General features: G+C 37.2%; 1 protein-coding gene across 7 annotated transcripts in view; it reads right to left on the reverse strand.

The window, feature by feature from the left end:
- Positions 1 to 21,069, reverse strand: part of grb10b (growth factor receptor-bound protein 10b) — a 63,400-nt gene continuing 42,331 nt past the window's right edge. For 6 of the 7 annotated variants that reach the window (XM_043260661.1, XM_043260658.1, XM_043260660.1 and 3 more), the window contains 12 exons: positions 15,754 to 15,910; positions 12,068 to 12,183; positions 9,544 to 9,618; positions 8,994 to 9,131; positions 8,646 to 8,756; positions 8,367 to 8,465; positions 7,229 to 7,306; positions 6,760 to 6,876; positions 6,427 to 6,493; positions 5,695 to 5,782; positions 5,491 to 5,584; positions 1 to 5,024 (listed from right to left, as the gene is read on the reverse strand). In XM_043260661.1, the coding sequence (XP_043116596.1) occupies positions 4,878 to 5,024; positions 5,491 to 5,584; positions 5,695 to 5,782; positions 6,427 to 6,493; positions 6,760 to 6,876; positions 7,229 to 7,306; positions 8,367 to 8,465; positions 8,646 to 8,756; positions 8,994 to 9,131; positions 9,544 to 9,618; positions 12,068 to 12,183; positions 15,754 to 15,910 (1,287 nt within the window). In that variant the 3' untranslated portion in view covers positions 1 to 4,877. Of the gene's footprint in view, positions 5,025 to 5,490; positions 5,585 to 5,694; positions 5,783 to 6,426; positions 6,494 to 6,759; positions 6,877 to 7,228; positions 7,307 to 8,366; positions 8,466 to 8,645; positions 8,757 to 8,993; positions 9,132 to 9,543; positions 9,619 to 12,067; positions 12,184 to 15,753; positions 15,911 to 16,705; positions 17,121 to 21,069 lie in introns of those variants that run through there. The other variant, XM_043260663.1, reaches the window with a different exon arrangement.

The raw sequence follows: 21,069 nt of genomic DNA on the forward strand, positions 1-21,069 counted from the left end.
TATAGCAATCAATTAATTTTTATTCTAAACAGAATATATCAGTCCCTTATTTGTACAAAAATACCTGAAAAGGTTACAATTAGAATTTGTAAGCCATTCAGCTATTTACAGAACCAAGCAGAACACATTATCAATACAGAATCTGAAAAGAAGAAACCTTTTTTTTCTATCCATCTTTTTGTTTGTTTGTTTGTTTGTTTCATTCCCTGAAAGACATAGATTCATATTTACCTCTATATTACTTACATTTATGGTCATGGTATTGTTTTGCATCGAAAAAAAAACAAAAACAAACATGCGCAAAGCTCAGGAAATATTACTGACAGTTGGGAGAAGGTACTGATTATGGCATGAAAAAAGTCACAGAAGTATTGCTTTACATTACAGCGTCCATGTTACACGCATTAGGTGTTGTTGTGGTTCAAGACGATAGCAGTAATTAAAAGCAGATCCACATAATTACACATTAAGATCATTGCAATATGCATAACGCAATTACTATGTAACATGAACAGTGTAATCAAAAGCACGACCTCCTCTTTCATCAGAACTGATGCTAGTGACAAATGGTCACGAATTCGAGATCAGTAACCATAACCTGAGTAGGAACACCCTCTCAAGCCGACATTAGTGAAGAGAGAGGGTGGACCGTAGGGTTTCGAGGCACCTGATATGCAGAAAGGAATAGTTCATCCAAAAAAATGTATATGGAGTAAAAAAGGAGTGATATAGCAGAACGTTCAAGCTGCTCTGTTTCGCTGCACGGGCAAAAAAACGCGTCTACTTGAGGGTAAGCGAATGATGATTATTTTTAGGTGAACTGTCCCTTTAAGAAAGGGTGGAAGCTATATGATACAGATGTTGCTGACAAAACTAGCATATATCGAAGGCCAGAGATTCATTTAGAGAAAAAAAAGGGGGAAATAATAGAGGTCTGGTGTGGTCAAAGACTCAATAAAAAGAAGTACAATGTTAGTTTAATAAAAAGAAAAATACAGAGAAGAAGTCTTGCCGGTCCACAGGACCAGTTTTAAACAGCCTCCACTTCAACCCTGAGCAACCCAGTTACATTCATTTCTTTTAAATATAAAAATGACATTTATTTCTTTCACCGATAAACTCTCAACAGATTACACATTTCGCAGATGCTGCCACCAGCTTCTTTCAAACAGCAATGGGGAAAATCCAAAAAAAAAAAAACATTTGTCTTTGATTCGTATTAAAGAAACATTTCTACAATATCTACAAGGCAAAAATCGGTTAGCGTTTTCATAATAAGTGTATTTGTAAGAATAATGAGTTTTTAAAACTAGCTTAATAATGACCTTCAATGACTAAAGGAGTTCAAAGTCCAGTTTTCCGTCAGCTCAATGCAAACATAACATATTCTTTAAGGTCAATTAGCTTGACAAAGCAACACAAAATAGAATAGATTCCATATTTACACACTTAACCAAATAATAAAAATGCACTAAAATAAGTCAAGTTTCTTCATTTTATATGCCATTGTGGAAAAAAAAAATCTGTATCCAAAAATTCAGTGTGGTATCTACAAACTTGAACATTTGTACATGAATGGATTGTAACTATAGTGTCCCGTTGAGCTGCATGTTACATGATATATGTGAAAACGAAACGATGTTGCAAAAGAAATAAATGCGTGTGTTTTACTGTATTAACTCCCAGAGTGTCTGCGAACAAAAATCCTGCTCACACTCACTTTTATACTGAACGGCCAACTAGTTAACAAGTAGGTTAAGCGCTAATGGTGCTCAGACTATCCTACAGATCAATTTTACTCACACAGGTGATTCACCAGTAACATATAGTAAACTAGCCTTTAAGAATCCTACAACTTCCTCACTGGCAAAATACAAAAAAAAAAAAAAAAAAATCGTTCTTTTTTTTATTGTTAAATGATTCCAGGAAAAAATCGATAACCTCTAAACTCAATACATCCATCTGTCTGAACCAGGTGAAAATATTCCTGATACGCTGTTACACTGGTATTGTAGTATACGGAAACTGGTTACAGAATATGCTAATGAATAGCATCATAGCTGAAATGTTGTTGGTTTAGTCCTTGGCTGGCTGATTGTATAGCTTCACTTATCAAACCCTGAAAAAAATAAAGACAATAATGTCAAGTTCAGAAAGCTTGCGTGTGTATGCTTGTGTCTTTTGGTGAACGTACGACCCACCCAAACTGCAGCTAAATCAACGCTGACATACACTCGTCCTCAAGGCTTGAATTAACTTAACTGACACTGAGAAAGATATTCAAGTGAATAATAATAGCGCTGACTTAAGCCCTGCGGCCTATTTCTGTGGTTAAATCATCCAATGAGGTCTAAGTACTACCTGACTGACTGAGATCATATCCTTATTACATGGCTCTCTGAGATACTTTATCACTTGTCACATAATCACATAAATCAATATTTCTTGTTTTATTTACTTTTTTATTTGTAAGTAGCCATGTAATAAGCAGCATAATGTACGGTCAAAATACAGGATTGCCCTTTCAAGATTTTATTTTATTTTTTGCGAAAACTGGCTCACTGTACCTCATCCCTTATCTTAGAATGCATCTGAATGAACAGCCTAATGTTACTTTGTGACTACTATTTTTTATAGACAACAATATGAAATTTGCTAATAGTTCTTGATTGCGTAGACACCATAGTTCATCTAACGTAAATGGAAACAAAGCTGTCTGGAATACATGTCTGTTCAATGGGCTGCACCATATCGTGTGCTAGCTTGTGTTTTTGTCCACTGGAATATTTTTCAATATAGTGCACACTGCAAAAAAAAAACTTTTCAACTCCATTGGCAGATTATTTGCTTAAACAAGACAATCATTTTTGCTTGATTTAAGATTTTTTTAGATATTTTGGCTGGAAAAGCATTGTTTTGCAGCGTGTCAGGTTAGCAATGGACAGTAACGTACACAACATTACCACCCACTGAACAGGCTCTACAGGCTCTACCATTAATACAGGCCATAAAGACGGTGTACTATAATAGGACGTTGATGAAGAATTAGCGCTAAAAGATTCAAGAAACGGGGTGTAGTTAATAACCGAGGTCCAAAAAATACATAAAAATGTGGAAGAATATTATTGAACAGCGCTGCGAAAAAACTAAACTAAATTTCAAGTAATCAAATCCAGATAAATAAATAAATTTGTTGAAGCAATAATTAAAAAAACGATTGCGTCATTTGCACTGGTGTCTTGGGTGAACTTGTAGACGTGGTGGCTATGCCCTCTCTATCTAGTTTAATACAATATAGGTACAAACTAAAAACATGGCTCTTTCTTTACATTGCGTCACAAGTACAAAAAAAAGTATCTTTACAAATCCGTTGTACCTACTGCTACCATGGACAAGGCAGATTATAAATTCGAACCCCATCTTTCTGTGGGTGTTCTTAGCCCGAGCTTCACAGTGTGCTGTCCTCGAAACAATCTTTTGAAACGTGGAGAGAAAACTAGAAAGTCAACAACAAAAACAGACTGGAGCTGGGACTAAAGATGACAGCAGTTCTAAAGATTCCAGTTTGTTGATCTAGCTCCTGGTAGACTGCGACCCACAGCGGAGTTCCCAGCAGAGGGTTTAGTGGTTATTTCTCAACAGACTCCTCTTTAAAATCAAGGCACCGTTCCAAAAAGGATGTGGCGGTCATGTCAGGCCATGTTCTTAAACTCATGTTTAAAGGAATAGTTCACTCAAAAACTAAATTTAGCCATCATTTTTCACCTTCATGTCTTTCCAAAATCAGATATAAGCTGGTCTTAAATTTGGCTTGACTTTAAAATTTTAGATGGTTCCTCAAACAAAGCTATCGTGTGGCAGTGTTTTTGTACTCAAGACTAGACTCTTGAGTTGTCATGCACACTGGAACACTTGGACTCGGACTCAACATTCTTGTGGTCTCGAATACAATACCGTCGTATGACTTGAAATATAGCGATGAGTCATATAAGTCGTGCTTTTCGTCCTGGAAACTAAAAGCCATGGCCTCTATGAATTACAAAATACAGTTGTGTGGAGATTTATCTTTTTCTGTGCACTACAAAAAAAGGAGAAGAAGAAAGGTTTTTGTAGAACAATAAGGTGAGTAAATAACCCAATTTCATTTTTGAGACCAACTATTCCTTAAAGGAGTGAAGGGACGCATTAATTCTCGTTATGGCCAGTAGAGAGTGCTGCAGGTTATGTTTTGCGAAGGGGAAAAGGGTTTAACATGGAGAAAAAAAAAGGCCAAATGCATCATGCACGAGAGTTCTTTGCTCAACACTATGAGCAAATAAAAAGAAAGCAAATGTCTAAATATTCTAGTGATTAACCGGGCGAAAACGATAGAAAGCACGAAATGAACGGCAATGTCTTTTCACAGTACTGAAACCACCAAACGGCTGCCCGCATCTCACAGAACATTCTCGAATCAAATCTGCTTGATTTATGAAAGCAACAATTTCCATAGCTTGGTTTTTCCTGGTTTATGAGTGCAAAATGAAATCAAATGCGATTTACGAGTGTTCTGCTGGTCTTCCCAAACCATTATCTGCACGATTAAGACCGCGGATCCTGAAGACTCCCTCTGGATGATTGTCCTGAGAACCTGCTCTGGCCACGGTCGAGTGTGCAGGTGGCTGAGAGGTTCTTCAGCAGCTAGCACACAAGCTTTATTTCCAAGCTTTTTCTTTATTTCTTGCTGGTCCTGTACGTGCCTGTTCTTTTTGATTTCCTCTCTCGTTGATAGAGAGTTGCTCTCGCGGTGTGCTTTTCTCCGTCCCAGCAGCACAGCATTACACCACAGCACACGGCGTCTGAGTGTTTGTCTTTAGGCGGAATCAGGCAAATGGAGGTCATAAGGCCACAGTGGTGCAGGGGTGTTTAAGTTTGCAAGGCAGAACTCCTCTGTTTAGCGTGTAAAACTCCACCAACTGGATCAGGTCCGTGAATTTGGTGGCGCCATCGTCGAGGCTCAGGAACATTTGACCGTCTTCTTCACACTGGGAAACGGAAAACATGAAACCTTTATGCATTCTGAAATGTGTCAGGCTGCAATTTAAATTCATGCAATTTTACTGTCGGCTTCTATGGCGAGGTTTCTCTACTGGCAGGGCTACGATTTGAAAAGATTCTTGCTGAGCATGTTAATTGAAGTCATGCTGACATGTTTATAGCCAGATACCTGATTAATAACACAGTTTAAAGACTCAACCTTTTGATGTTTAACTCCATCGCCCTCCCTATTTTGAGGATTGTTACAGACACAGCAAAGCAAGAATGCTTGTTATGTACAGTGTGCTGCGAGCTTGCAATGCATTGGCCAAACATTTTCATCTCTGTGCCCTTGAGCAATGTAAGTTTCTTGTCTTTCACGCTCATTTTCAACGAGGTCGTTTTCAAAAAAATCACATGCATGCTTGGAACACTTGACGCATGTTGTGAGTACAGGAAACTATCATGTCTTACCGGTAAAATCTGGAAATGTTTGATTTTCTGGTGGTGACACATTGTAAGCACAAATGCCTTAGGATTGCTCTGGCTGTCCCTCAAGAGAAACATTCTGTTGCAGAAGGAACAAAAGACAGTTATGTGTAAGTATATCTTGCATAGTTAGAACAGATAACCATCCAGAATGTTGTTGAGGATAACTTATTGAGCTATGATATGTACCCATCCACTCTTCCCTGCTGATGGATCATCTTGTGGGACTCCTCCCGTGAAATACGACCGTGAAACCACAGCTGAGTTCTGTGGATAACTGGATCAGAGATACAAAATGCCTTTAAGACAAGGATGATGATAAGCACTTTTCTATGGAGTACTTTGCATATTAGAGGGTACCTTTCCTTTAAAGGCATATACTGGACATTCTTAAATCGGAAGAATTTCATCTACATGACCTGACATAAATGAACTGTTCTTATTAAGAATATGATGTATAGTAATAGTAATCAAGAACTGTTTGTTTCACGCTTTTTTTAAATCAAATGTTACATTTATTTACATTACCAGCCAAAAGGTTTGTACTAAACATACTACCTTGATTTACATTAAAATATATTTTTTGTGATGAAAAGTGACAGTTCACTTTCAGTTGATTAAAATACATGTACCATGGTTTTCACAAACATATTAAGCACAAAGGTTTTTAAAATTGATCATAAGTAATGTTTCAGTATATTACAATAATTTCTGAAGGATCACGTGAAATTGAAGACTGAAGTAATTGCTACTAAAAATACAGTTTTGCCATCCAATTCTAAGAATGACTATTTTACTGTACCCTATTTTCGATCAAATACATATATTCATTTTTATTTACTTTACTTTATCATGTATTTAAAAGAAGTCTTTTATTTTTACAAAGGCTATATGTACTGATTTGAACACTCTAAAACGTACCTCCGCTTAATGATGAGGGGTGTAATGGGCTGGGGCTTCCTAGTATATTCATACGCTGACTTCTCTTCTGAAAAAAAGACAGGGAGACATAAACCACACAGTCAATCAACTTAAAAAAATTCTACACCATTGCTAATTTGATTACAAAACACTAAGCAGTAACTAACTTGCACATCTGACAAATTTTACATCTGCATTATCCGTGCTGCGCTGGTAAACACTGCTTAGAGACATGATGCACGTAACTCATCTAGATCACCATTGAACATCTGGTAGATATTTTTAAAATCGAATAACTGAACAATCAAAACAAAGAGGATTATTGGAACTGACTCTCCAGGCATGTCCCTCCTCCATGGCAGCACTCTGAGCCTCCACAGGATTGTCAATCACTCGGCCTATCCTCCCTGAGAAATCCATGGCTACCAGAGAATTCTCTGAGACACTCCTCTGTAGAAGAAGATTAGAAGTTACAGCGACTTTGTTTGGCATATTACAGATGTGGTGTCTTTCGATAATTATTGCATGTTCTAAACCAGTAGGCAGTAGTCAAAACGTTTTAAGCGTAACATGAACATGGGTGGATTGATCTCTGTTATTATAATTTTTTTCTCAAATTGTCAGCATTGCATAATATCCATAGGACAAGCTGTAATAATAACTTCGCTGCCAACACTCGAACAATCATTCCATAATGTGACATCATGGCCCACATACTGACACATGTCTGATTAATGCTCCATCTGTGAGGTAGGGAGGAAGAGAGAGAGAATGCAGAAGATTAAGTGAGCGAGTGTCTTACCACAGGAGCGGAGAAGTGTGAAAGCAAGGTTTTTCGCTGCTGGGGGATCTTGTAATTTTGATAGAGCGAAATTCCATACTATAAGGAAGGAAAAAAACGGTGCAAAGTTGTTAAACGGTTCAAAAGAAGAAAGATACTTTTTAACAACATACCACAATAAAACATAAGAATTGTTCATAGTGTTTTCCTTAAAGTCAATCAAAATTTAAAAATGTGATTTTGCTCCTTAAATATACTCTGATGACATCAGCATTAGCTGCAAGTGTAAGGTGCTCATTTTCATAACTACATTTGAAAACATTTGTCATTTTTCCCTTTTGAGTACACAACATCATACATCGTTTACATCTGATGCGTAGAACGTTACTGAATGATGTTTTTTGCAGATGCCCTAGAACAGTCAGAAGCTCAGATAAGGGTGCAGGTTCTAGATCAGCCTGGGGTTTTAAATCACCCAGAGATAGAATGCACCTTCTAGAACAGCTAAGGAAAGAGTGTGTGTTGTAGATCGGTCAGGGAAAGGATGTTGGTTTTGGATAAGCCTTGAAATATATATGGGTTGTAAATCAGTCAGGAAAAAGGCTAAGACTCTGGAAAGAACAAGTGCTTCTAGATTAGTCAGGGAAATTAGTAGCTTCTAGAATAGCCAAGGGAAGATGATTTTAGATCAGGCAAAGAGAGGGGGATCTAAATCAACCTGGAGAAGGTGAGCATTCTAGATCAGCCAGGAAAAGTTTGCAGGTTCAACTGGAGATCAGTTAAAGAACGGGTACAAATCCTAGAGTGACTAGGGGAAAAGCTGTGGGTTCTAGCTCAGTTAGCTAAAATTTAGTTTTGAAGTGAACCACAGAAAGCGTGCAGAGATCTTTAAAAGTGCCAGTAAAAAGAAGACGTATCGTATCAGATCAGATCAGGTTCTAGATCATTTAAGGAAAAAGTTAAGGTTAAATAAACCAGAATGAAAACAGGGAAAGGATGTGGGTTTTAGATCAGACAGGGAAAGACTGCGGGTTCTAGCGCAGTCAGTTAAAAGACCCAGGTTCCACCGCCCAGATGTAACATGGCAGTGTTTCATTTTCTAAATCAGCCAAAAAAGTCACAGGTCCATCAGCCAGGGAAATGTGTTTCCACCACCAACCTTGAAGAGTCTAAAGGCCGTCATCCAGCATGTTCTGCTCTGCTCGTCCTCTGCGCACAACATCCTCAGTTCTTTCACTTCATTCCTTACTTTATTAGGCTGCAAATAATCATAATGCACGACATTAGTCGCTCTGCTAACTGAAGCGTGAAATGTTTAACAAGATTTTTTTTGGAGTAAGTGTAATGCTTAAAGGTTTTTAGACTGCGTTTGTGTCGAATGTTTAACATTTAACTTTTCAGAGCTTAAGAGTTCTGATAACAGGTCACGTAAACTTACTTTTATGCAGAATTCAAAGTCAGTCGGTGCATTGTGCAACTTTCTCCCTGTTATTACTGTAAAGACATTGCTGTCCTCCAGGTCTGCTAGTAGCTGTAAATGCCTGGGCTCCTGTGAAAGATCAACCAACAGCTCATGTCATTTAATGGATAAGGAGGGGAGAGGGCACTAAAAGAGCACTCAGAAATGGGGGAGGGGTGGTTCTAACCAGCACCTGATGACATTAACAGAGGCTTGTACATGATGTAAACTGGTAGAACAGACTAGGGTTTTTTTGCTTGTTTTGTTTTTTTTTATGAATAAAGCAAGCATGATTTTTTTTTTGCACCAGTATAAAAGATATCTTACCTTTGACGTTCCTTTTGTTGAGAAGTACAACCCTGACCGTCTTAAAAACACGTACAGTTTCTTCCATGATTTCCTGCCCATTTCTTTCACGTACAAATATCCCTGGATCTCAGGACAACTGCTGGAGTTTAAGAAGTTCTGTAAGTAAAAGAGGAAAACAACTGAAAGTTCAATAAATTAAACAGAACCAAAACTAAGACTTTTAGTTTTCCTTCCTGTGTGAAATACAGGTTTTAACACAGGTCTGAACGTGCTAACAAACCGCTGATTAAAAGTAATATTTTTTAAACTGGATATGCTAAATCTGACTAAATGTGTATATTAAGAGAAATGTTCTTTTGTGAAAAAGGTTTATAATATAAAATATATGCATATATAATTTGTCAATTGTGACAAAAAACTCAGTTGTATGTGGTCTTTCTTCGTTCATTAACACAGTTGTCAGCTAGATTATAAGAGAGGGGTCTTATCTTGTAAAAAGTCAAAGATGTGTGGGCTGATGTTAGAGCGATGGAGGCGATGGGAAAGAGAACACGTGTCTGTGTTGTACCTGCAGGAGCTGAGATGGGGGGATGGTCCCGTTCGTTTCCTGACACCAGGCAACCATTTGCTCTGGGAAGAAGTTCTGTCAGGAAGAAAAAAAAGTTTAGTCATAGATGCTATTTATACATATATACTACTATACTACTACTGCATTTATTTAATACTTACTAAACAAAAAGGTCTATTACTACTACTACTACTACTACTACTTCTTTTAATAATAATAATAATAATAATAATAATAATTAACAATAAGAATGATTGAAGAGATCTGCTTGTTTAACATTTTCAGCACACAAAAAATAATCTTCTTCAAGAGCTCCTGTAATGACTGATGAAAAAACATATCTTTATTGATTAAGGTGGACGAAAGAAAAAAGCAATTATTTAAAGCAATTATTTTGTTATAATCAGTTGACTTTACATTGTCTTTTTACATGTTTACTTATCAAATAAATTATAAATCAACACGAACACTAACGATGTCCAGTTGTAAGGCATTTATAAGTGATTAGTTAATGATGTACTAATAATTTACAAAACTATGTGTTCATAAATGTTTAATAAGTGATGTGTTAATATGTTTATCATCACTGTCAGAGAATACACCATCACCAGGCAGCCTTTACGTTGCAGTACACACTACAAAGTATTGAAAACCTGTTGTGTAAATGCATGAATAAAACACTTCCTGCAAAGTGTAATCCACTCATCAGTTGTAAATGTTTTACTCTTCATAGGAAGATCTTTCACCCCAGTGTGTACCAACACACAACCTGCAAAAGGCATGGTTTGTAAAACATTTACAACTGATGAGTAGTTGACACTTTAGAATAGAAATGTTGACATTTCAATGATTTATAAGTGATAAATAATAATATATTAACTAGTAAGTTAACTAGTAACTATACTGAAAAATATATATTTTAACTACATTTAAATATAGTTGACAGACTAACAACATTTTCTATTGGAATGTAACTTAAATATATCGCTTGCAACCACTTGAAATTTTTTTAAATATTTTTTTCAGTGTATTAACCTTTTACTAAGGCTTATTTTGTGATGCTATTTAAGATAACTTGCAAATTTATGAACATATAGTCATGTTTTGCAAATGAGTTAATCAACATCTAATCACTTGCAAATTATATATAACTTAATCTACTAAACATAGATAAAAATATTAACATATCACGTATTAATCATTTGAAAGAATAATCATGTTTTGTAAATCATTACCTAATCACTTGTAAAGGGCTTAATTAATAAAATATAAAAAAAAATTGTTAGCATATCACTTGTTAATTGCTTATTAATGTTTTGTAAATGATTAGTTCAGCATTAAATAATCCCTCATCAATGCCTTGCAACTAAATGTCATCATAAAGTGTTACCGAAAGAGCCCATAGAGAGCCATGAAACTAGCAGAGCTGTGTATGAATTTGGTTGCATTGGTATAACTGCAAGATTTATCAGAATCCAGTTTTCCAAAGAGCCACATGCAGCTGTTAAGGCCACACATTTAAAGTTTTCCCAAAATGTAAAAACATCAGCATAAAAACGCTGGGCACTCCCACAAGGGACGGAACAATCACGAATGAGACAAATGGATGGAGAAATCACAAAATGAATTGTGGGTCACATCGGGTGAACATTTTGCTGAGCACCATGAGAATCTTTACGGAGGTCACACTACGCTATATCTGACTGTGTGCTTAATAGAATTCTTTTTTAATTCATTTTATGGAAATTTTTATGTAAATAGGACGCAATCTGATCAATCTAGGCGCTTAAGGTGACTATGTGTAAACAGGCCCAAAGAAAGTGTTACCAAAGATTGTGTAGTCAATGGCGTACTTGTGTTACAGCAACTTAAAACAGTGTCGAGGGTCAAAAAAAAAAATCTTACGATTAAAGCACAGATTTCCTTCCCCTCTCTGTCTCCAGCTGAATTTACAAGAGGACTGAATGTTTGTGAAAGTGTTTGATTACCAGCCCAAACAGTAAGAGGCATGGGTTTCTGTTGGACTGTGTGAGAGAGAGAGTGTGAGAGCAGCTCACTGAACTGGAATCATGTCACTTGATATCTGCATCTACCAAGTAAGACTGAAAACAGCCCATTAATGTTCCTCTTTCCTTCAGCGATAATCCGTGTCACATTACTTATGTACCTACCGACACCTACATCTACACTACGAGACGGAAATAAAAAGGGTTTCGCTTTATTTTGACACATTCTGTTGACTATAAGGAACACTGCCTATACACATCTCCTAACTCTAACTATAGTGTTAGTAAAGTATTAAAGGGTTGGAATAAGTTGACGTGTTCTTGCAAAGTTAGATCATCACAATAAAAAGTTTACTAGTCTACCAATACTCTAAACAAGGTTAGCTGACATGTAGTTACTTATAGTTAACAGAATGTTCAATAGGCACCATAAAAATAAAGTGTTACCATATAAAATGATCTACAATCAACACAACCCAATGATGAAAAAGTTCAGTTGAGGTCTTGGATTAACTTACCAAAGGATTTTTAAAGAATTCATATTTGGCATAGTTCTTCCTGAAGAGAAATTTACTCTCACTGGTCATTGACGCCTGCACTTGAACAACCAGTTCATGGTCTTCTAAACATCTCTCTGCGGAACGATGGAGAAAAAAACATCAGGTTAAAATAAGTCCCATACGCCCTTTCAAAATCTGTATTGCGCTTGTGAAAAGGTACGCGAGTATAGACATAAGACAAAAACGCATCTTTGTAACCAAAGACTCAAACGTGGTGTAATATTAGGATCTTGAATGACATCATTGTCTGTTAGAATTCATGCAGGCAGACAAAAAATAAACAGGGTGCGCGATCCCTTCCTGATGAAAAGAGAGTTTGTCTGGAGGAGATAAATCCCCCCACGCACCACCTCTCTCCCCACCCCCCGTTCAGCTTAACCAGTAAAGGGACTTACTGACTTACTGAAAAAGCCCCCCATTTGATCTATGCATAGATCTCTATTTAGTTTCCCTGTCTTTTTCACAAACTATGTCCTATGGGTCTAAATGGTGGTCTAGTTAATGCTAGATTCTCAAAAAACAGACCGTGAACCCTGTTCTTCATCTAACATTTGAACTGTTCAGAGGGCTTGTTTGGCAACAGGATACCAGATATATTGTATATATATTAAAATCTTTAATGACAGTACACAGTACATTTTTCATTCACATATGAATATGGAAGTCTCATTCAAATTTCACTGTGTTTTAAAGTTCACGTTTGCTGAGCCTTCCAAATTTGTATCACGTGAAGAAGTGTGACCAATAGAAGACTGATACATTATGGGGTGACCTCTTAGCATCGCAGGAAAGCAGAATATATTCCATGTTTTGGATAGATTATCTGTTTTTAGGAAGAATCTTTTTTGTTGCAAAGTTGTGACAACCATCGCACGTCTAAAATTTTGCATGCTCATAGTCTGTTATAAACCACAGCTTTACCATAATACAGAGTAAGAGTGTTAGATAATTAACATAATGATTTTCAAAAATGCAGAGATAACTATGATGCTCAATACATGTTAAAATAATTCAAATGTGCTTTTATAAAATAATCACAATTCATGAGAATTCCTGTCCAAACTTGGCTGTGATCTCAATGGAGGCTCAAACCCAAGGCAAACCCCCATTGTAGTACTATACCTAGAGGGAGAATCGCATTTGGAACTTGATATTTTGGTCAACTTCTCTATTATTTTCGATACAGGCACTTTGAAAATGTGTACTTTCACATACTTGCGATTTCTAAATAACTAAATAATTACTTGGTCTAATCATGCATAGCATGAATGCGTTAAGAATACAGTGCATAAGCCATGTGAACATTTTTTTATGATGTTTTTAGCATTCCTTTTGAAGCTTTAAAACCCCAACACATTATTAAAAAAGTCTCATTTAATGTATTTTATGGTTTAAACTGACATGAGGGTGAGAAATGACCAAATTTACATTTTTGAGTGAACTATTCTTTTATGGTAAGAACCGCACATTTTCACTTGCTACAGTGCAAAAAAATAAAAAATGAAACCCTTCTTTTTCCACCACATTTGGGTTTTTTTTCTACAGTCACTGTGTCTAGAAAGCATATAGCAATTATTCATCCTAACAGCAATTTTGTATATGTGTATCAATTTATGCGCACTTTAATCCACTTTACGACAAACCCTGTTTATGACTTTTCCCCACAACACATCCATCTTGAAATGATGCTTGGAGATACAGAAGTACTCTGAAGTGACAAGCTTTTCCATCATCCCACCGTTCAATATTTGGCCAAACGAGAAGAGAGTCAAGATTGCAGAGAGGTGATGTCATGCTTTCGTTCAACCGCACTTTGCACTATTCTAGCAGAGTGGATCCATAACAAATGAGGAATGGACCTGCTTTGACATTTTGAACGCAGACTTGTGCAATGTAGAAAACGTGAATCAAGGGATGAATCAGAGAAATTAAAATTATTAATGCAAAGGTATTAGGGATATAAAATACCAACACAATGCCTAACAAAACTAACTTTAAATGCAAATATGCCTTTTTATATGTGTAGCATTACGAAGTCTGATTCATTTCAATTAAATAAGTTAATTTGGTAGCACTTTAGTATAGGGACCTGTTACCACTATTAACCAGTTGCTTTTTAGCATGCATGTTATTAACATATTGTCTGTTTATTAATATTTAGCAAGCATTTATTCTGCATGACCCTATTCTACTTCGCTAATCCCACCCAATGCATACATTTAACAATTACACCGCTAACTATTAAGAAGCAGCAAATTAGGAGTTTATTGAGGCAAAAGGTGTAGTTTTAATAGTTTGTTAACAGCGAAAATTAAAATATAGCGTTACTGTTCGTTTAGATAAATTGGTTTAATACACTAATTTTATATCTTTTTGTTTAGTTTAGAATACTGTGTATTTAGTGTATAGTTTCTGAAAAACCTAATACTGTCAATGAGATTCTCATTGCATTTGTGTCAGATTAACACGATTATATGATAAAATGTTGATTAAAATAAGCTGGTAGTTATATAAGTAAAACAATATATTTCCTTTATCACCTTAAATATCCGCATTGTAGTTACCTACATTTTATTAATAGCTTATAATGTAGCTATCTACTTTAAAAAATATATATTAACTTGACTTTAAGCGAACCACGTTCAATTATGAGTAGACTGTAGCTTTTGGCAGTGACAATTTCAAAATTTCCCAACATTTCCCAAAATTTCCTAATCATCCGTTGGATCTCAAACACTCACTTGGAAACTGAAAGTAAAATAGAACATTGAAAGAACGCTGAAAGAATGATGATACAGAGAAGGGAAGCAGGATGTCTGTTGAAAATAAAAAGAAAATGGTTTGTTTGCCAAACAAAGCAAATAGTTGTAATGGAAAACGGAATCCTGTCCAGACCACGTACTCGGGTGGCTGAACTTCCTGTATGACTCGTTGCCCTGGGCTGACTTCAGTTCTACTAGCAAGCCTCACGTTCATGCCACAGGTTATTTGAGGTAACCAATTAACACACAGCATGCGTTAGCCTAGAGATTTGCCCACAACATGTGCACTCTGACAGCAACCGTCAACGTCAAAAAACCCACTGACCATGTTCGAGTTTAAAGCGGTAAGAGCTAAATCACGATAACTATTCTAATTGCAAGCAATAAAATGTAAACAAAACAATAAAAGTAATTGTACAGATGCAAGGTAAAAGGAAATATCATTTAAACTACTTTACGTATGGATTAAAATGTATACAAACTTTCATTTTTCTGCCAGTGGAGTCTAGGATTATAAACAGCTTTAGTGCTATATACAGTGTCCTGAAATACAAAACAAATGGATATCCCATGCTCGACTCTAAAATACCAGAACCAGTACCAGTTCAACTCTTGGGGAACCTAACTTCCTGTTATGTCTCTCCGTAAAATGGGATTTCCCCCGGCGACCGTTAATCAATTACCCTCAGCCCCAAGGACATAAAAGGATGAATCAAGGAAGTCTGTCTTCTTCTCTTACATGGTCATCATTGATTTCAACTCTAGCACAAAAGACCCTGTAATTACTGCATCTAAAGTGGTTGACGCACACACAGACACTTTAAAACAGCTCTATAAATTCACTCGCTCCCATCTAGCCTAGAAAACTAGCAAGCCAGTTACCGAGTCCCAGGGCTGGATGATTCTCCACAAGCGCCCAACTGTTATCGTCCACACAATGGTTTTTATAGACGAGAAACTGGCACAGGTCTCGCGCCGACATGTCGGCTGGGATCTCCACCACCTTTCCCATCCCATCCTCGCTGAAGATTTTTATGATCTGAAACACATGAGAGAAAATGGGATATCTTAGATAAGATGTTGATGTTAAATCGAAGCAACAGTAAACATTTTCTTGCATGGAAAAACTCATTTACATACTGGGAAATTTTACTGCGTCACAAGACTACTTTATTTTCTAGGGCCTTGGTGGAAACAAAATAAACATTAAATGGTGAAAAACAACAGCGATCTATGTGATACGATATCGTTATACGAAATAAAGAATATATGTAACTCTTCAAAGGCTTTGACCCAGAGTGTAAAGCCATTAATGCTCAAATCCAGGTCTTTTCACATCCAAATTCCATGTCTAGACTACATCCTTACTAATATGAGTAGGAGAAGCTAAAAAAAAAAGGTTTAATTCAAAATAGTTTGGTGCTCGACACTATACGAGTCCAGTGCCATTGTGTCCCCTTCATCACACACATACTAGGTTTTCTCGAAAATTCTCTTTTCCTATTTGCAACATCGCTAACACATTCTGAGATCTTTAATACATTCTCTCACCCAGCACACTTCAGCCCGCAACACATACATTCAGAAATCCGTTCCGCCAACCTTTACAGCTTTTTCACGACATTTACTCTGACGAATTCCATCATTCAGTCAAACCGTGGACGTAACCGTTCCCGTCACGCTCTATTTTAGATTTTCAGTTTCATTCTACAGGTTCTATTTTTCTCCCCGCTACAGACGAACTCCCCAGACTCTTCTAGTCGTCTGTATGGGGGGAGAGGGATTCTGAAGTAGCCTGGAGGAGCTGTAGATTTGGGCTGAGGAGAAATCTTACCTCCCCGGGCCTGAGCAGGCAACAGTCAGGAGAACACGATGGCATTTTCCCCAGCAGCCTGTGTCCTCCTCCACACTCTGAGAGACGAACCAGCTCCCCGAATGTCTCCACAACTCCACAAGAGAGAAAAAAAGGACCGAAAAAAGGAAAAAGGCAGTTCCGATGCTTTGCAGATGCTTCTTCCTGTCAGTGGCTCAGCGTATCCTACCTGTCACAATCTCTCTCCTTCTCTTTCTCTCTCTGCCTAGCTTTGGCGCAGGACAGAGCATGCAGATGGCACTGTTTCCAGCTTGGCAGACAACTTGCCTCTGTTCCCCTCACAAAGGGTTACAGCCACAGGCTTTTAGGTAGTGAATCAAACCACACTTCCCTAACCAATCATAGGGCTAGCTCAAGCTGATGTAATCATTCCCACACAGACACAGTCGCACACACACACTCACACACCCCTCACACACGCACACACATCGACAGACGCACATACACAGACGCGCAGTCATACGCACGCACAGCCTTAACTTTTCTTTCCCCCTTCTGCATAGCTTTAGTTTCTTTTCGCTCTCGAAAAGAGAACGGCTCGTTTTTAGCGGCTCGTTTGTTGAGATGGCGATAGGACCGGACAGACAAAGCTTTTCGGCTGTCTAAACCTTCATTTCCAGAGTCTTGAACGAGTTTCATGTGAGGACTTGTTGAAAGTTTTTACTTTCAAAAGCCCAGCTTTGAAGTTGTTAGTTTGAAGCCAGAAATTTCTCTCACGACAGGGCAAGACTCATTACAGCTGAAATGAAACAAATGCCAGCACTTGAGACGCCGCTCACTGCCTTCCCCCCAGCCAAACTTTATGCCAACATTCCTCCACTAAAGCCGAGCAAAAAAAAAAAAAAAAAAAAATGAAAAGCAAACCCCAGCGGTTTCACTGGTGACCCCTGAATTCTCACAAACACTCACACACAAACCTAAACACACACGCAAACAAGGAAAGAAGTCAGACGCAAACTTTCAGACAGCTAATTCAACAGAAGACGGACACAATGAGGCTACACCCACCCATTTCTGTGGAACTGAACTGAGTTTTTTTCTTTAACGGACCTAGAGTTTCATCTCAAGGCTTCGTCTCTCTTGGTTTTGACACTTGCATGCATATCTGCTTGGCCACCCCTGCTAAAATTAACTTTCTGTGACCACAGGAAACCGGACAGAATGGATGACTCAATCCTTTTCAATCCTTTAGGAGACTATTTCAGTTATGGGGGTGGGGAGGAAGGGAGAGAGCGAGAGGAAGTCGGGGATAGAGGGCTAGAGGGAGTACTGGAATCAGTCCAGAAGAAAGAGTCAGTAGGGGTGGTAACATAAAAGGTATGCAAACTCTCCAGTGCTCCAGCTGGCTTGACTGCTCCTCCTCTTCTCCTCCGCCTCCTCCTCTCTTTCACTCATCACTCTACCATTTAGGCAGTCAGAGGGGAGAGGACTGGGTCACATATATGCACACACCATCTCATAGTGTCATAAGCTGCAGCCATGTCATGCAATGTACAGCGTGTCCATCATTACCCTACTGACCCATATTGTCACATAGTGACTGTTGGACTCTATGTAGGAGTCTATCTGTAAGTGTTTGCATTGTCATCTTGACCTGTTTATTTTTATAGCACAACCATCAGGTACATACCATACCATTCTTTAGCAAAAATATTTATATCTACGTTTTCCGATTTTTGAGACAAAATCATATTTTAAAAGCTTAATTTTTCATGTTAAATATTAACTTCTAAACCAAAACCAGCATACAAAGGATAACCAGTGATCTTATTTTCCCAATCTCTGTCTTTCAGCAAATCCAATGTGTGTGTATCATGTCAAATATTACTATTTATGAGTAAAGCTGATAAGTTTTATAATGCATTTGATTTTTACAACACCCTTGGGACTAAATTGTTACGCCCGTGATAGCAGTGAGGACAAACGCTATTAAAAGTAAGTAAACGGAAAAGTAAGGAAACGGAATTGAAATGAAGTTAAAAACTAGTTTTAAATTTGTGTCACCTGAATCTGAATATGTGAAAATGCAAATAAGATTCAAGAGCTAAAGTAAAGGGCATGATTTTCTATAAATAACCAGCAACTTCTGTCTCTGTTCTTTCTCTCAACAAAGTTATTGCATTGCTTTAAAATGCTTGGAATACATACAAGTCATATGGACTACTTTTATTATACCTCTGTGAAGCTTATAACAATATGCTTTTGTTAGATGGAAAGAAATGCCTGGACATCCTTCAAAACACCTTGTTTTGTTGAAGAAAAATGTAGTATGAGTTTAGAGTCACATGAGTGTGAGTAAATGATGACCAGAACTATTTCGTTATGTGTCTGAGTATATATATACTGACTGCAAGGCTACAACTCTGACAAGTGTTTGTTTCCAAAACTCCGGAACTTTTTCCATTGCAAATCTGGAAGTCATTGGAATTATTCAGAGTCCAGAAGAGCCTCCAGAACATAGCTAACTCTCTTATTTACCAAGAAAAACAAAGATTAGTTAGCAATCGCATCGCTATGAGCAAAAGAATGCATCAGCCATCAGATGTTCCAGTCCATCCCAAAATAGATATATTAAGTTACATAACACAATTATATTAACACGCAAGAGCCTTTTTTCCCGACAGTGCCAAAAATACATGCTATGAGAATTAATGTCTTCAGGTTGTTAATTAATCGCTGACTCAAGTAACCAGTGATACCAGATTGTGACAAAATTGGCATTAATAAAACCAACAAATATTACCACACCTAGCTTTCCAGTCAGTAATTAAAGCTGTTATAGGTAAGTAACGGTATTAACGTTTAGTTCCAGGCTAAGACACTTCCTGTCTTACATCTTTCCTGTTTTCCAGTGTGCTCATGTCTCTGAGTCACAAAGACTGAATAGGCAAGTGTTTTAGGGAATTAAGTGCCAGTTCTACTGCCCAGTACAGTTTTTCACAATTTTTAAAGGGAATCTGCTGGTTTATATACTTTTCATATATAGTTTCATATATTTTATGTATCTGCTATTCACATTTTATTAATCATTCGTATTTTTTGTCTATTTTTCAAATTCCTGCATAGATTTTCAAAGGAAAAAAGTTACACTCATTCACTAAAGGTGTAAAAGGTGTAAGGTTTTCCTTAAGGTGCCTTTAGCCCCATTGTACCTTATTATGTACCGTGTAATTTACAAGACGCTTGTTGTAAATTATCCATTGTAGAATGTGTGTAAATGACACATGAGAAAGAAATCCAGTCCTACAGGATGACCTCGAAATGCTTTGGAAAATACCATTGCCATCAGTGGTCCTGCAACCTTATAATCTTCCTCTGGCCCGGAAAATGATTGACTGTAAGTCATCCATTGATAAGCATGACCGGTTCGCCCTCCCTCCTCCCCTCAGGTTTACAAGTGCCTTTTTAATGACCAGACTCCTCCTCTGAATGTTGCGTGCTGAGGGCTAAGGCCTGACTTCACCTCTAATGAGACAGTGAGACAAAACTAGAGCAGGAACAATCAGAGAGCTCTGGAAAAACATGTTTCTTTTTTCTATAAGACACTGCCAGGCGACCATGGGACTCTAGCTAACCCCTTTATCAGTCCTGGCTGCCTGCCTGGGTAACTGTGCTGAATCATGAGTCAGGCATCAAGCGCTCCTTGTTGTCTAATTATTGTGTCAAATTGGGTTAAACAAATTTTAACAATATCTGTCTTTATATATACATTAATTAATACAGCGTGTGAAGGTCCAAATTGAGGCCTGACTGATCAACAAGCATTTTGTGCTGTATAGAAAAGAACAGGGGTGACATTCTGAAACCCTTTTGCGCTCGATGAAAATAAAATAAAATAGAATAGGAGTTTAGACTAAGAGTATACAAGGTAGAAGATGACAGCTTCTGTGGAAAGTGTGGACTGAATTCACATTTCCAAAAATCTTAAAATATTATCAAAGATACAAATAAATACTACTTTTTTGAAAGGTGAATTGAAAAAACACTGCACTTCTAAATTTTATGGATGCTTCCACTGCTGAATAAATATAAAAAATCTAATTGAGACTTTTTATCTAGCAAATTTGAGAAAAATTGTGAGATTAAAAAGTCACAGTTACCTTACACGCTGTACCCTGAACTTTGTACATGCAGAAAAAAAGGTTTACTAAATTGTTAGTAAATTGTTTGCATGATATCATTTGTTCCCTATTTTTTGTAAATCGTGCAAAATATTTAGTTCTAGATTTTTGACTTTATATCTTGCAATCATGCCTTTGTAATTATACAATTACGCAATTGTAAGAAAATTGTCCTTTTTCCCTTCGAATTGAACTCACAATTGT

This window comes from Puntigrus tetrazona, chromosome 16 (assembly GCF_018831695.1).
Source record: "Puntigrus tetrazona isolate hp1 chromosome 16, ASM1883169v1, whole genome shotgun sequence".
Classification (NCBI taxonomy): domain Eukaryota; kingdom Metazoa; phylum Chordata; class Actinopteri; order Cypriniformes; family Cyprinidae; genus Puntigrus; species Puntigrus tetrazona.